Source organism: Zosterops lateralis (assembly GCF_965231275.1).
Source record: "Zosterops lateralis genome assembly, chromosome: 22".
Lineage (NCBI taxonomy): Eukaryota > Metazoa > Chordata > Aves > Passeriformes > Zosteropidae > Zosterops > Zosterops lateralis.
Window position 1 is genome coordinate 6963466 of NC_139782.1, and position 14597 is coordinate 6978062.

The following is a 14597-nucleotide window of genomic DNA, read 5'->3' on the forward strand; positions in this document are numbered from 1 at the left end:
GTGTTGTGGGGGGCGTGGCTAAGCGTGGCAGTGGATAATTTGCATAATTGTGGGCGTTGTTTTCCGACGCCACGCCCCCGCCGCGCTGCACGCCGGGAGCGGAAGTGGCGGCCGCGTGAAGGAGGCAGCATGGCGGCCCCCGGGAGGCGGTGAGCGCCGCGCCGCGCCGGGCCGGGCCGGGCCGGGCCGGGCTGGGCTTTCCCCTCATGGGCTGCTTTTCCTTCATAGCCTGCTTTCCCCTTCACACGCTGCTTTCCCCTCGTAGCCTGCTTTTCCCCTTCATAGCCTGCTTTTCCCTTCACATGCTGCTTTCCCCTCGTAGCCTGCTTTTCCCTCATGGGGTGCTTTTCCCCTTCATAGCCTGCTTTCCCCTCACAGTCTGCTTTTCCCTCATGGGCTGCTTTCCCCTTCATAGCCCGCTTTCCCCTCACACGCTTTTTTCCCTTCTCACACTCTCTCTTTTCCCCTCTCACCCTCTTCTTTTCCCCCTGACACTCTCCTTTCCCCTCTCAAACTCCCTTTTCCCCCCTCTCACTCCCCTTTCCCCCCTGACACTCTCTTTTCCTTTCTCACCCTCTCTTTTCCTTTCTCACCCTCTCTTTTCCTTTCTCACCCTCTCCTTTCCTTTCTCACCCTTTCCTTTCCCCTCTCACACTCCCCTTTCCCCTCTCACACTCTTCTTTCTCCTCTTACACTCCTTTTTCCCCTGACACTCCTTTCTCCCCCACAGGAAGCTGGCAGATCTGAGCCTGGATGAATTCCTGGCTGCAGGCTCAGACTCAGAGCATGACAACAGCTGGGAGGAGGAGGATGAGGAGGAAGAGAAGAAGAAGGAGAAAGGCAGCCCAGCCCTTCAGAAGAGTGTGAAATCAGCCCAGGGGCTGCAGGCACGGCCAGGCAGGTGAGAAAAAGGCACCTGAAGGAGCTGGAAAAGGGCTCAACCTGCAGAAAAGGAGCTCAGGAAGGAGCTTTTTGCTTTTTCTCTGCCAGGTGGGGCTGTGCTCCCCAAGGAACAGGGGCAGGAGGAGAGGGAACAGCCTCAGTTACACTCAGGGTGGAATTTCTCCATGGAAAAGGGGTGGTCAGGCTTTGGAAGGAGCTGCCCAGGGGAGATGGTGCTGTCACCAGAGAAATTCTGAAGAGCTGAGAAACAAATTTGTGATTTTTTTTCCAGGTGTTTTCATCTGTCTCAGCCCAATCTGGTCTCTTGCTATCAAGATTTCTTAATCCTAAAATGTTTTCCTTACAGCCTCAGCAGAGCTTTGAGCAGTGAATAAACAATTAATCCTCTCCCAGCAGGAAAAAGGGAAAAGCCTCTGAGCACAAGGACCAGCTCTCCAGGCTGAAGGACAGAGACCCTGAATTTTATAAGTTTTTGGAGGAGAACGACCGCAAACTGCTGGATTTTGATGCCTCAGACAGCTCTGAGGAGGAGGAGGCTCTGCACAGACCCCCTGACACCCTCGAGGTACCTGCTGGGGGTGCTGGACTCAATTCCCTGTCAGTGTTTGTGTTTCAGTTCCAACTCTGAATTATTTGGGTCAGAAAGGAGCTTAAAACTCATCCAATTCCAACCCCAAACACCTTCCACTGTCCCAGGCTGCTCCAAACCCTGAGCTGGGACACTCCCAGGCTTCCCCACCCTCCCAGAGAGGAATTTCTTCCCAATATCCCACCTGAACCATTCCTGCTTTCCACAGGGTTTAATAACCCAGCCCTGCCTCCCTCCTTAGGGAAGGACAGAGCTGGGGCCAGGCAGGAGGTGTAAAAACCTTCCCTCAGTCCCTCCTGCTGGTCTCTCTTTAGGAAGCCAGTGATGAAGATGATGATGATGATGATGATGAAGAGCAGGAAAAAGTGAAAAAGAAGAAAATTTCCTTCATCCCCGTGAGCCTGAGGATGGTGGAGGGATGGAAAGAGGCTGCCCAGGTGAGCAGGGAGTGTGAGCACAAAACACCTGAGAATTCTCCTCCCAACCAATTTAAGATTTGTTAATTTGGCACAAAATTTATGTCCCAAACCCCCCTGAGCTCCTTGTGCCTTCAGCTTGATTTTGTCATCTCTCTTGTGCTGCAAGATTTGATTATTTCCATTCCATTTGAGGCAGAAGGTGCAGAAATGTGGCTCAGAAGAGGCCAGAATGATCAAATTTGGGTTTTTTAGTCTCTTGCTGAGCCTTTGGCAGTTTCAGGAGCTTTAGTATTATTATTATTATTATTATTATTATTATTATTATTATTATTATTATTATTTGGGGAGCTGCAGCATCCCTGGGACTTCCCCATTTCCTAATTCACATCTGCTGGGTGAGATGCCCACAGAAAGGAGGATTTTTTCATTATTATTATTATTATTATTATTATTGTTAGGGGAGCTGCAGCATCTTGGGGATATCCCCATTTCCTAATTTCCATCTGCTGGGTGAGATGTCCACAGAAAGGAGGATTTTTTCATTATTATTATTATTTATTATTATTTAATAATTATTATAATATTATTATTATCATTTGGGGAGCTGCAGCATCCTGGGGATATCCCCATTTCCTAATTTCCATCTGCTGGGTGAAATACCCACAGAAAGGAGGATTTTTCTCATTATCATTATTATTTATTATTATTATTATTATTATTATTATCATTTGGGGAGCTGCAGCATCCCTGGGACTTCCCCATTTCCCAATTCCCATCTCCTGTGTGAGATGCCTATGGAAAGGAGGTTTTTTTCATTATTATTATTATTATTATTTATTTATTTATTTATTATTTATTATTATTATTATTTGGGGAGCTGCAGCATCCCTGGGACTTCCCCATTTCCTAATTCACATCTGCTGGGTGAGGTGCCCACAGAAAGGAGGATTTTTTTCATTATTATTATTATTATTATTATTATTATTATTATTTTAGTATTATTACTATTTTATTATTATTATTATTATTATTATTATTATTATTATTATTATTAGGGGAGCTGCAGCATCCCAGGGACATCCCCATTTCCCAATTCCCATCTCCTGTGTGAGATGCCCCCAGTGTAACAATTCTGATATTTTGACATCTTTGTGGTGGAGTTTTTAATACAATTTTTTTTATAAACAAAAATGATGTTTTGAAAACTGTTATTTTATTGTTTATCATTCCCCTCTGGAGGAAGGACAATTGATGGACTTTTATTTTAACCAGTGGGGTCAGAGAGGTGTCAACCTCATTGTCCAATCCCTGATCATTGTCTAAAATCTATATAAATCAGAGTTTAAAAAAAATATATAAATATCTCTCTTTTTACTCTGACAACTGACATCACATATTCAGCAGTGATGGAACAGCTGAGGAGCAGGAAACTCAAACTGGGAATTATTGCAGCTAATTAATTCCTTCTCAACAATTCAAATCCAATTTTAGGGGAGGTGAAAACCACTGAGTTTGTCAACCTTGTCCTGAGGGTTGAGCTGTTTTTACCACCACAAAATCCCAGTGAATTCCAGCCCTCCAGATCCTTTTTTCCTCTTCAGCAAACCCTTTTTTTCTTCTTTCCCCAGAGGAATCTGAGCCCAAAACTCTTCCATGAGATCACCCAGGCCTACAAGGCAGCCGTGGCCACCACCAGAGGGGACACTGGGGGGGACCCCAGCAAGTTCCAGGTGTCTGACACTGCAGGTGAGGCCAGGGGATCACCTGGGGGGGAAAAATGAGCTGGGGAGATGAGCATCCTGCTCATTTCACCCTTAATTCACTCTTTTATTTTATTGAGGGGCTTGTGCTACTCTGGGGTCTTTGTTTTTCCTTGGGGAGGTGACCCCTGTTAAATCTTAAATTAAAAATTTTGGATAAAAATTCGTATTTCCAGAAGGAAATGCAGGAGTTAATTCACTTCACTTCCTTTTACTTTATTGAGGAACTTGTGCTGCTCTGGGATCTTTGCTTTTTCTTAGAGAGGTGACCCCTGTTAAAGCTTAAATTAAAAATTTCGGATAAAAATTTGGATTTCCAGAAGGAAATGCAGGAGTTAATTCACTTCACTCCCTTTCCTTTCATTGAGGAGCTTGTGCTGCTCTGGGATCTTTGTTTTTAGGGGTGGATTTTTTCCTTGGAGAAGTGACTGACCCCTGTGAAATCCTAAATTAAAAATTTTGGATAAAAGGCAAACTGAGGTGTTTCCAGAAGGAAATGCAGGAGTTAATTCACTTCCTTTTACTTTATTGAGGAGCTTGTGCTGCTCTGGGGTCTTTGCTTTCCCTTGGGGAGGTGGCCCCTCTTAAATCCTAAATTAAAAATTTTTGGATAAAAGGCAAACTGGGGGAGTTTCCAGAAGGGAAACCCAGGAGTTAATTCATTTCACTTCTTTTAACTTCATTGAGGAGCTTGTGCTGCTCTGGGGTCTTTGCTTTTCCTTGCAGAGGTGACCCCTGTTAAATCTTAAATTAAAAATTTCAGATAAAAATTCGGATTTCCATAAGGAAATGCAGGAGTTAATTCACTTCACTCTCTTTCCTTTCATTGAGGAGCTTGTGCTGCTCTGGGATCTTTGTTTTTAGGGGTGGATTTTTTCCTTGGAGAAGTGACTGACCCCTTTAAATCTTAAATTAAAAATTTTTGGATAAAAGGCAAACTGGGAAGTTTCCAGAAGGAAATTCAGGAATTCTGCCATGGAAATCGCTGCCTTCATGCCTCTTTTCCTGTTAGAAGAACTAATAATCCATGAAAAAATCACTTACAAATCTTTTCCTGCCTTTTTTCACCCAGTGTTCAATGCCCTGGTGTCCTTCTGCATCCGGGACCTTTTCCTGCACCTGCACAAGCTGCTGTTCCCCAAAGGCCCCAAAAACAAGCTCAAGTAAGTCCTGGAGAAGGGTTTGGGACCTTCAGGAAAACTGCTGAGGGTTTTTAGAGCTGCCTTTGAGCCTGGGGAAGAAAGAGGTGCCAGCCCTTCCCAAACTCCTGATGGTGCTCACAGGGTTCTCCTTTTCTTCCTCCCCGTTTTGTCCCCTGAAATACCAAACTCCAGGTGTTTGCAGAGGGTGTGTGGCTTCAGGAAGGGCTGGAATTCCCCCTGTTTGCACTCAGGGGATATTTCAGGCTCTGGAAATTGGTTTTTAGAGGAAAAGACCAACTTTTCTTGTGTGTGACCCCAGTCCATCCAGCAGCTCCTGATTTGCAGGCAGTTGGTGGCACAAGGAATTGATCTCACTGCTCATTTTGCTGCTGAAATCTGATTTATTTGTGGTTTTTTTTTTTTTTTTTTTTTAAAGCTAAACCAAATTCTTGCTCCTTTCCAGAATGGTTCTCCCATCCACCAGCCCCCTCTGGGGAAAGCTACGACTGGATATCAAAGTTTATCTTGGCTGTACCATACAAGTAAGAAATATCATTATTTTCTGGTCTGTGCCTTGCTGGGCTATTTTAAAATATTTTAGAGTGAGGTAGATGAGGTTTGCTCCCTCTGAGATTTTGTTTCCCTGTGTTGTTTTGGGATTATTTGGAATTATTTTGGTGTAATTAACAATTTGGAGGTTCAGAGGATATGGAAGGGTATGAGGCAAGTAAAGAAAGGTTTGAATTAACATTCTGGCAGCTCTCTGTGTTTTAATTTGTCTGGCAGATTAATATTTAATTGGCTTTAAAGTAGTTTTGCAGTCTGTGTCCCTGCATTTTGCATCATTAATTCATTTTTTTTTTAATTTTGGTGCTGTGATCTCTCCACTCGAGGTAAACCCTGAGATTTTCTCTTGGTGACCTCACATGTGGCATCTCTGACTCTGATAAAATCTCATCCCATCCATCCAAAAATTTCTGCTGTTTCAGAGACAATTTATGGATTGTTTCTGAAAGAAACTCCTTCCCCCACTTAATTTTATTTATTTTTTTTTTTAAATTTTGAGATTGCTTCACTACCATCCCCAAAATTGGAATATTAAAACCAAACCAACACTGAAACACTGATTTATTTATTTTTTTTTTTTCAGCAGCTGAGGGAAGGGATACCAGGAGAGACAAGCCCAGAGCTGCTGTCCCTCAGCTGGCACAATGACTTTGCAAAAAAAGCAAATTTAATCAGGAGAGCTTTTTTTTCTCTTTTTTTTTTCCTCCTTCAAGCTGTGGTGCAGAGAAGGAAAAACTGGGAATGCAGTCCCTGAGAGCCCTCAGTGCCAAACCTTGACCACACAGTGGGTTTTCTGGCACAATTTCTGAACAAAATCTTCTCTTTTTGGTCCAGATTTTTTTGCAGAGCAATGAGGAGGGTGAGGAGGCAAATTAAATGTGGATAAAATGCTTCCAGAGCAGCCTTGGAGCTCAACTCGGGTTTGTCTGCAGTGAGCTGAGCTGGACAAGCTGCAGGCAACAAAAATTTGGTTCTGTACTTTTGTCAAAGCCAGAAATCCTGGGGATTTCACCTCTCAGAGCTCAAATTCAGTTTTTGGGAGTTTCAGAGACCACAGTGGGTTTTCTGGCACAATTTCTGAACAAAATCTTCTCTTTTTGGTCCAGATTTTTTTGCAGAGCAATGAGGAGGGTGAAGAGGCAAATTAAATGTGGATAAAATGCTTCCAGAGCAGCCTTGGAGCTCAACTCTGGTTTCTCTGCAGTGAGCTGAGCTGGACAAGCTGCAGGCAACAAAAATTTTGGTTCTGCAGGTTTTGTCAAAGCCAGAAATCTTGGGGATTTCACCCCTCAGAGCTCAAATTCAGTTTTTGGGAGTTTCAGAGCCCCAGTGTGCTCTCAGCCAGCTCAGGTGATGTTTCCTCCTGCAGGCTCAGGGTGGGTTTTGCACTGAGGTGACATTTTTGGTGTCCTGCACTGCAGATAAACTGAGATTTTTGCAGGGTGGTGAGCTCAGGGACCATCAGCCATGCACTGCAGCAGCCTGAGCTCCCATTTTCAGATTTATGGCTCCTGTTTTCAGCTCTTTTCACCTGCCCCGTGTCTTTGTCGTGGTTTGAAAACAAAACGAGCGAGGGGCCCCAAGTCAGAAATACAATTTAATAAGAAGAAAGGTAAAATAAAATGAATGCAATAACACAAAGGAGCACTGCCAGAGTCAGAACACACCCTGAGCAGGGTGGTGGGAGCAGTCCAGGTGAGGGGCTCTTCCTGAAGCAGTGATCCCACAGAAAGGTCTGGGAGCTCTGCTCCTCTGGGAATCCAGTGGCTCAGGGCTGCTTGTCCTGTCCCAAATCCCAGATTCTCTCCAGGTGGGAATGCTTGGCTCCTCCCCCTGGGCATTGGGAGCATCTCCCAATGGGACAATGAGCTGTGAAGTGGATCCTTCATGGCCCATTAAACACAGACAGTCCTGCAGTGGGTCCTTGATGTCCCATTAAACAGAGATAGTCCCAAAGTATGTCCTTGATGTCCCATGAAACACAGACGGTCCTGCAGTGTGTCCTTGGTGCCCCATTAAACAGAAATAGTCATGAAATGTGTTCTTGGTGCCCCATTAAACACAGACAGTCCTGCAGTGTGACTTTGGTGTCCCATTAAACAGAGATAACCCTTCAGTGGGTCCCCAATGCCCCATTAAACACAGACAGTCCTGCAGTGGGTTCTTGGTGCCCCATTAAACAGAAATAACCCTGCAGTGGGTCCTTGGTGCCCCTTTAAACAGAGATAACCCTGCAGTGGGTCACTGATGTCCCTTTAAACAGAGAGAACCCTGCAGTGGGTCACTGATGGCCCATTAAACAGAGATAATCCTGCAGTGGGTCACTGATGGCCCATTAAACAGAGAGAGCTCCTGGAGGGAGTTCCCTGTGAGTCCTGGGCAAGGCATTGATGGGCCATGAGCAGAAGAGCCCAAAGGAAAGGGGGATTAGGAAAACACTGCCCCACCTGGTTCCAACAGCTCATGGGGATGGGGATGGAATAAATACTGTGTGCACATCCTACACTGCAACCCAGGACAGTCTTCTCCTCCCCTGATGCAGCTTTTGGGGTTTCTGTGAGCTCCTTCTCCACTGAGGAACCAGCAAAACACACCTGGGGAAGGGAGAGGGGATGAGTTTTGCCTGTGAATTTAAGGTGGTGTGTCCTCCACAGCTGCTGTCCTGCCTGACAGAGGCCTCGGTGAGTGCAGCAGTCCTGCAGCACGTAAACTCCACAGTCCCATATTACCTGTCCTTCCCAAAGCAGTGCCGGGCCCTGCTCAAGGTAAGGGGAAATCCCATTGACATCCCAAAGGCTTTTTTTTTTTCCCCTTCCAGCTGAGCTTTTTGTGGTTTTTGGGCTGGAATTTCAGTGATTTGTGGTGTTTTCTTTCCTGGAGAGGAGGATTTCTGCCTTTCCCAGGCTGAGGTGAGAGTGTGGGTGACTGTTTTCAATCTGCTGCTCCCCAGGGAGGTGTTTTTTGGGGAAGCTGCTGCTTCCTCCTCCTCCTTCCCCAGATGGAGAAAAATCGGCTGGGAATGTCTGTGCTGCTTCTCTTTCACTCAGGAGAGCTGGGGGTGGAATATTTCTGTGCCTCAGCTCAGTCACAACTGAACAACAACACAGGAAAAACACCCAGGGCAGGGTGGGAGCAGAATGGGAACTGCCAGGAGGAATTTAATGATGGAAAATGACTCTGTGTGTTGGAAAAGATGAATCAGGGAAACCTGATAAATTAGGATTGCTTAGCAAAAGATGCTGAAAATATGAAACCTGTAATTGAAATAGAAATTAAATGTTAATTTGAGTTGTAGGATATTGAGTTTTGGTTACTATAGAACCTAAAAACAACAGCCTGGGCAGCTGAAGGAGAATCCCTTTTAATTGAAAAATACCTTTCTGCTGGCTGAGGGATCCAAAGGTCAATGGAGCAAAACAGAAAAGTCTAAAGAGTCATTTTTTTAGAGTTTAAAATATAACACATGGTAATGTAGTAGTTCTTATAGGCTGTGTGGAGAGTCTTTAGGATTTTTGGTCACTGTAAATTAGAATATTCATCACAAAAGGAGATAGAATGGATTGGAACCAGAGCATTTTAAATAGGTTTAAATAATATTTGGAATGTGAACAAGGGTTGGGAGATGAGGGGAAAACACCCCTCTGAGCTCAGTGAAACCATCGCAGAGAGGGATGAAAACAATCCACTTTGTCCTTCTCTCTATGAAAAAATATTGTCTACAAAAACACCAATATTTATTTATGTTTAAATTGTGAGGAAGCTCCAGTAGAACTAGAAACAATCAGCGAGACTTGGATTTGAAAAATCCCAGCTGATTTTTTAATAGTAAATTTAAGAACATACGTATATTGTATGTTAGAAATTATTTTAAGCAGTACTTTAGAATATATAAGATTGCATTTTAGAAGACATTTCCTGGGCAGACCCCAGACCCCCCTGGGCAGACCCCAGACCCCCCTGGGCAGACCCCAGACCCTCCTGGAGAGACCCCAGACCCCCTGGAGAGACCCCAGACCCCCCTGGAGAGACCCCAGACCCCCCTGGAGAGACCCCAGACCCCCCTGGACTGACCCCAGACCCCCCTGGGCAGACCCCAGACCCCCCTGGGCAGACCCCAGACCCCCCTGGACTGACCCCAGACCCCCCTGGAGTGACCTCAGACCCCCCTGGGCAGCCCCCAGACCCCCCTGGGCAGCCCCCAGACCCCCCTGGGCAGCCCCCAGACCCCCCTGGGCAGCCCCCAGACCCCCCTGGGCAGCCCCCAGACCCCCCTGGGCAGACCCCAGACCCTCTTTTTTGGGTCCCAGGTCTCTCTACTGAGGTCTGTGACCTTCCAGAGGGATGCCCTGGACTCCCACACCTCACCTCTCTCTGTGTTTTATCCCAAAGCAAAGCATCACCCTGTGGAGCACAGGGGAGGAGACAGTCAGAGTTCTGGCCTTCCTGGTGCTCAACAAGATCTGCAGGTACAAGAAGGAGGTTTATCTCAGCCCCCTGCTCAAGGTGAGCCTGGATTGTGCTGAGATCTGCACGTTTTATTCTTCAATTTGTTCCTTCCTGCACCTTTTCTTCCTCAATTTGTTCCTTCCTGCACCTTTTCTTCCTCAATTTTTTCCTTCCTGTGCCTTTTCTTCCTCATTTTTTCCTTCCTGCACCTTTTCTTCCTCAATTTGTTCCTTCCTGCGCCTTTTCTTCCTCAATTTGTTCCTTCCTGCACTTTTTCTTCCTCATTTTTTCCTTCCTGCGCCTTTTCTTTCTCAATTTGTTCCTTCCTGCACTTTTTTTTCTTCCTTTTTGTGTGCAAACACCTCAGAGCCTTGAGCTGCACATGGAGCAGGTGCTGGAGGTGATGCTGGCACCAAACAGGGCAGAAATTCCTGTTGCTGCCTTTCCAAATTGGTAACTGGAGTAAATAATTCCAAATAATCCCAAAAAACCACAGGGAAACAGTGAGGACAAAGCTCAGAGGGGCAAACCCCATCTGCCTCACTCTAAAATATTCTAAAATAGTCCAGTAAGGCACAGGCTGAGCCCAAAACCAGAAAATATTCTAAAATAGCCCAGCAAGGCACAGGCTGAGCCCACAAACAGAAAGCCTGGTTTGGATCCTTCTTTTTTCACAAAACAAGGCTTCAAGCCTGATTTGGATTCTTCCTTTTTCTGACAAAAATAATACTCCAAACCTGGTTTGGATCCTTCCTATTTTTGATAAAAACAACACTTAAAGCCTGGTTTGGATCCTTCCTTTGTCTGATAAAACCAACACTTAGTCCTGCTTTGGATCCTTCTTTTTTTCTGATAAAAGCAACATTTCAGCCCTGGTTTGGATCCTTCCTTTTTCTGACAAAAACAATGCTCCAAACCTGATTTGGATCCTTCCTTTCTCTGATAAAAAACAGCCCTTGAGCCCTGGTTTGGATCCTTCCTTTTTCTAATAAAAACAATGCTTCAGTCCTGGTTTGGATCCTTCTTTTTTCTGACAAAAACAATTCTTCAAACCTGGTTTGGATCCTCCTTTTTTTCTGATAAAAACAATGCTTCAAACCTGGTGTGGATCCTTCCTTTTTCTGATAAAACCAACACTTCAGACCTGGTTTAGATCCTTCTTTTTTTCTGATAAAAACAACACTCTAAGCCTGCTTTGGATCCTTCCTTTCTCTGACAAAAACAATGCTCCAAACCTGATTTGGATCCTTCCTTTCTCTGATAAAACCAACACTTCAAACCTGATTTGGATCCTTTCTTTTTCTAATAAAAACAACACTTCAAGCCCAGTTTGGACCCACTTAGGAACAATCCAAAAACGCTTTTTTACTCTATTTTACCTGCTGATTTCTCTCTCCTTTCCCCCTTCTGGCAGCAAATGTACATTGCCTTTGTGAAGAACTCCAGGTTCACCTCTCCCAACGCTCTGCCCATGATCAACTTCATGCAGCGCACGCTGACGGAGATGCTGGCCCTGGACCCCCCGAGCTCCTACCAGCACTGCTTCATCTACATCCGCCAGCTGGCCATCCACCTGCGCAGCGCCATCACCCTCAGGAAGAAGGTGGGGACCCCTCCTTGGTGGGGAAGATGGTTTTTGTCCTTTTTGTCACTCCTGTCCTGGGAGAAAATCTGTGGAGAGGTGGAATTGTGGTGAGGTCTTAAATGCTGATGCGTTGTTCCGGCTCCTGGGAGGTGTTTGTGCTAAAATTCCAGCCAGGAAGGAGGAAAAAATGGAAGATTTTGTGGTGGGCACCACTCCTTGGTGGGGAAGATGGTTTTTGTCCTTTTTGTCACCCCTTTCCTAGGGGAAAATGTGTGGAGAGGAGGAATCGCGGTGAGCTCTTAAACCCCGACAGTTGGGGCTCCTGGGAGGTGTCTGTGCTAAAATTTCGGCCAAAAAGGAGGAGAAAATGGAAGTTTTGGGGTGGGCACCTCTCCTTGGTGGGGAAGGTGGTTTTTGTCCTTTTTGTCACCCCTTTCCTAGGAGGAAATGTGTGGAGAGGAGGAATTGTGGTGAGCTCTTAAATCTCGACCCGTTGTTGGGGCTCCTGGGAGCACTTGGGGGTTGTTTGTGCTAAAGTTTTGGCCAGGAAAGAGGAAAAAAAAGTTAATTTTGGGGTGAGCTGATTGTGGCCTCTGAAAGGAGCCTCTGAGAAATTCTCTGTCCAGCTGTTTTCCAGTGGACCAGCACTCCTTCATTTACATCTGCCAGCTGGCCATCCACCTGCGCAGCGCCATCACCCTCAGGAAGAAGGTGGGGACCCCTTCTTGAAGGGGAAGATGGTTTTTGTCCTTTTTGTCTCCCCTTTCCTAGGAGGAAATGTGTGGAGAGGAGAAATTGTGGTGAGCTCTGAAACCCTGACCTGTTGTTCCGGCTCCTGGGAGGTGTCTGTGCTAAAGTTCTGGTCAGGAAGGAGGAAAAAGTTGAAGTTGTTTTGGGGTGGGCACCTCCCCTTGATGGGGAAGGAGTTATTTATCCCCCCTGTCTTAGGAGGAAATGTGTGAAGAGGAGGAATTGCAGGGAGCTCTTCAGGTTTTGGTGGTGTCTCTCATTGTTGGGGCTCCTGGGAGCACTTGGGACCCGTTGTTGGGGCTCCTGGGAGGTGTCTGTGCTAAAATTTTGGCCAAAAAGGAGAAAAAAAATGGAAGTTTTGGGGTGGGCACCACTGCTTAGTGGAGAAGGAGGTTTTTGTCTCCCCTCTTTTAGGGGAAAATGTGTGGAGAGGTGGAATTGTGGTGAGGTCTTAAATGCCGACCTGTTGTTCCGGCTCCTGGGAGCACTTGGGAGTTGTTTCTGCCAAAGTTTTGGCCAGGAAGGAGGAAAAAATGGAAGATTTTGTGGTGGGCACCCCTCCTTGATGGAGAAAGAGGTTTTTGTCCCACCTCTGCTAGGGGGAAAGGTGTGGAGAGGAGGAATTGTGATGAGCTCTTCATGTTTTGCTGGTGTCTCACCCAGTTTTGGGGCTCTTGGGAGGTGTCTGTGCTAAAATTTCAGCCAGAAAGGAGAAAAAATTGGAAGTTTTGGGTTGAGCTGACTGTGGCCTCTAAAAGGAACCTCTGAGAAAGTCTCTGTCCAGCTGTTTTCCAGTGGCAGGATGGGAGGGAATGGATTCCCACTGACAGGAGGGTTATGTTGGATACCAGGAGGAAATTCTCCTTTTCTCTGAGGGTGGGGAGACCCTGGAATGAATTTCCCAAGGAACTTTTTCCTGCCCATTAATGATCTTTAAGATCTTTTTCAACCCAAACTCTCCTGCAAGGTGGGACTTCTTTTCTCTCCCCACTCACCAAAACTTTGTGCTGCACTTTCCATCTCAAAAACCCATTTTTTTTTCCACTCTGAGGCTTCTTTTTGCAGCTTCTGTTCCCAAAACCTGCAGCTCAAGCAGCTTTAGGAGCCACCCTGGGGTGCTGCAGCTCCCCAGCAAAGTCCTGTTTAAAGGAATTAAATGAACAAAGCAGCTCAGACCTTTTGGAGGAGCAGCCCTGGATTTTTTTGTTTTTTTTTTTTTTTTTTTCAGTCTGACCTGAGAAATCTTGAATCAGATTTGCTAATCTTGGATTTAATTCTGTTTAGCAAAAAACAGACCCCACAGATTAAACTGTTCATCTGCCCCCTCCTCAAACCAACAGGGTTGGTGGCCAGATAAATCTCAGACATGGGGGATAAAATAAGGGATAAAATGAAGTCTGGGCTGCAGATCCTCTAATTGGATTGCACTGGCTCCTTACACCCTCAACTTGTGGCCCAGACAAAGAGTTAAATCCACTTTTCACAGCTGCGGGGACTTCAGATGGGAAATGGCAGCACCAAAATATCCAAATGCAAAAAAGAAAAATATCCAAATTAAGCCTGTTTAGCCGGAGCAGGGCACGGTGGTGATTACCAGAGCAGATTGTTCCTGTCTGCTGGAAAAGCTGAAAAAAAGCTTTGTGGGCAATGTCAGTGAGCTGGGCAGAGCTTCGTGTCCAGCTGTGCCTTGGATTAATTCCCTGCTGCAATTCAAGGGGGTTTTTTCTCAGGTTTTACGATTTTTCTCTGCCCCAAGATTCCAATTCTGGTGGTTTGAGTGGGTTCAGGGAGTGTTTTTTCCCTCTCTGACCTCTGAAGGGTTTGAGTCTGTGCTCGGTGTGAGAATGAATTGGAGTCTCAAGGTTTTGGTTTTCTTGGTTTCTTGTGTTGTTTATTATTTTTTATCTTACAATTCTCAGTGTTTGGCCAAGGTGTTCACAGCAGCTCGGACAGGATGGGATTCCCCTGTGATGGGAGGTCACTCTGCTTTTATACAGATAATTACATGGTTATTATTTATAATTTTGTGCCAATGTCTAACACCTGCACTAACAAAGTCATTTCTATTTTGATCCAATCCCCTCAAACTCCTTTGTGCCCACATCACTGCAGGATTTGGATGCCAAGGGAGAAGGAGAAGAACTCAGGGCACCGCCCTAAAATCCCCATCTTGTCCCTTTGCATCTACATTCTAAAAATCCTAAAACCACAAAACTTTATACCTGGTGATAAACTACAGCCTCCTGCAGGGCTTTTTGCTGGTGATCAGAGCTGCAGCTTTGCAGCTCTGCCATTTCCACCCTGCAGCTACCAAAATAAAAATAAAAATAAAAATAAAGTTGTCCTGGTTGGTGTTTTCCCAAAAATTTTTGCTCCAGTGATGAGCTCAGGGATTTTCCTTGTGCTGTTTGAGGCTGGGGATTCATACTTCTCAAA

General features: G+C 45.6%; 1 protein-coding gene across 3 annotated transcripts in view; it reads left to right on the top strand.

The window, feature by feature from the left end:
• The first annotated feature begins 98 nt into the window (after positions 1-98).
• Positions 99-14597, top strand: part of NOC2L (NOC2 like nucleolar associated transcriptional repressor) — a 35749-nt gene continuing 21250 nt past the window's right edge. For 2 of the 3 annotated variants that reach the window (XM_083876740.1, XM_083876741.1), the window contains exons 1-10: positions 99-149; positions 731-901; positions 1297-1468; positions 1807-1929; positions 3540-3657; positions 4744-4834; positions 5277-5355; positions 8035-8145; positions 9770-9883; positions 11241-11429. In XM_083876740.1, coding sequence (XP_083732866.1) covers positions 130-149; positions 731-901; positions 1297-1468; positions 1807-1929; positions 3540-3657; positions 4744-4834; positions 5277-5355; positions 8035-8145; positions 9770-9883; positions 11241-11429 — 1188 coding nt within the window. In that variant the 5' untranslated portion in view covers positions 99-129. The remainder of the gene's footprint in view (positions 150-730; positions 902-1296; positions 1469-1806; positions 1930-3539; positions 3658-4743; positions 4835-5276; positions 5356-8034; positions 8146-9769; positions 9884-11240; positions 11430-14597) is intronic. The other variant, XM_083876742.1, reaches the window with a different exon arrangement.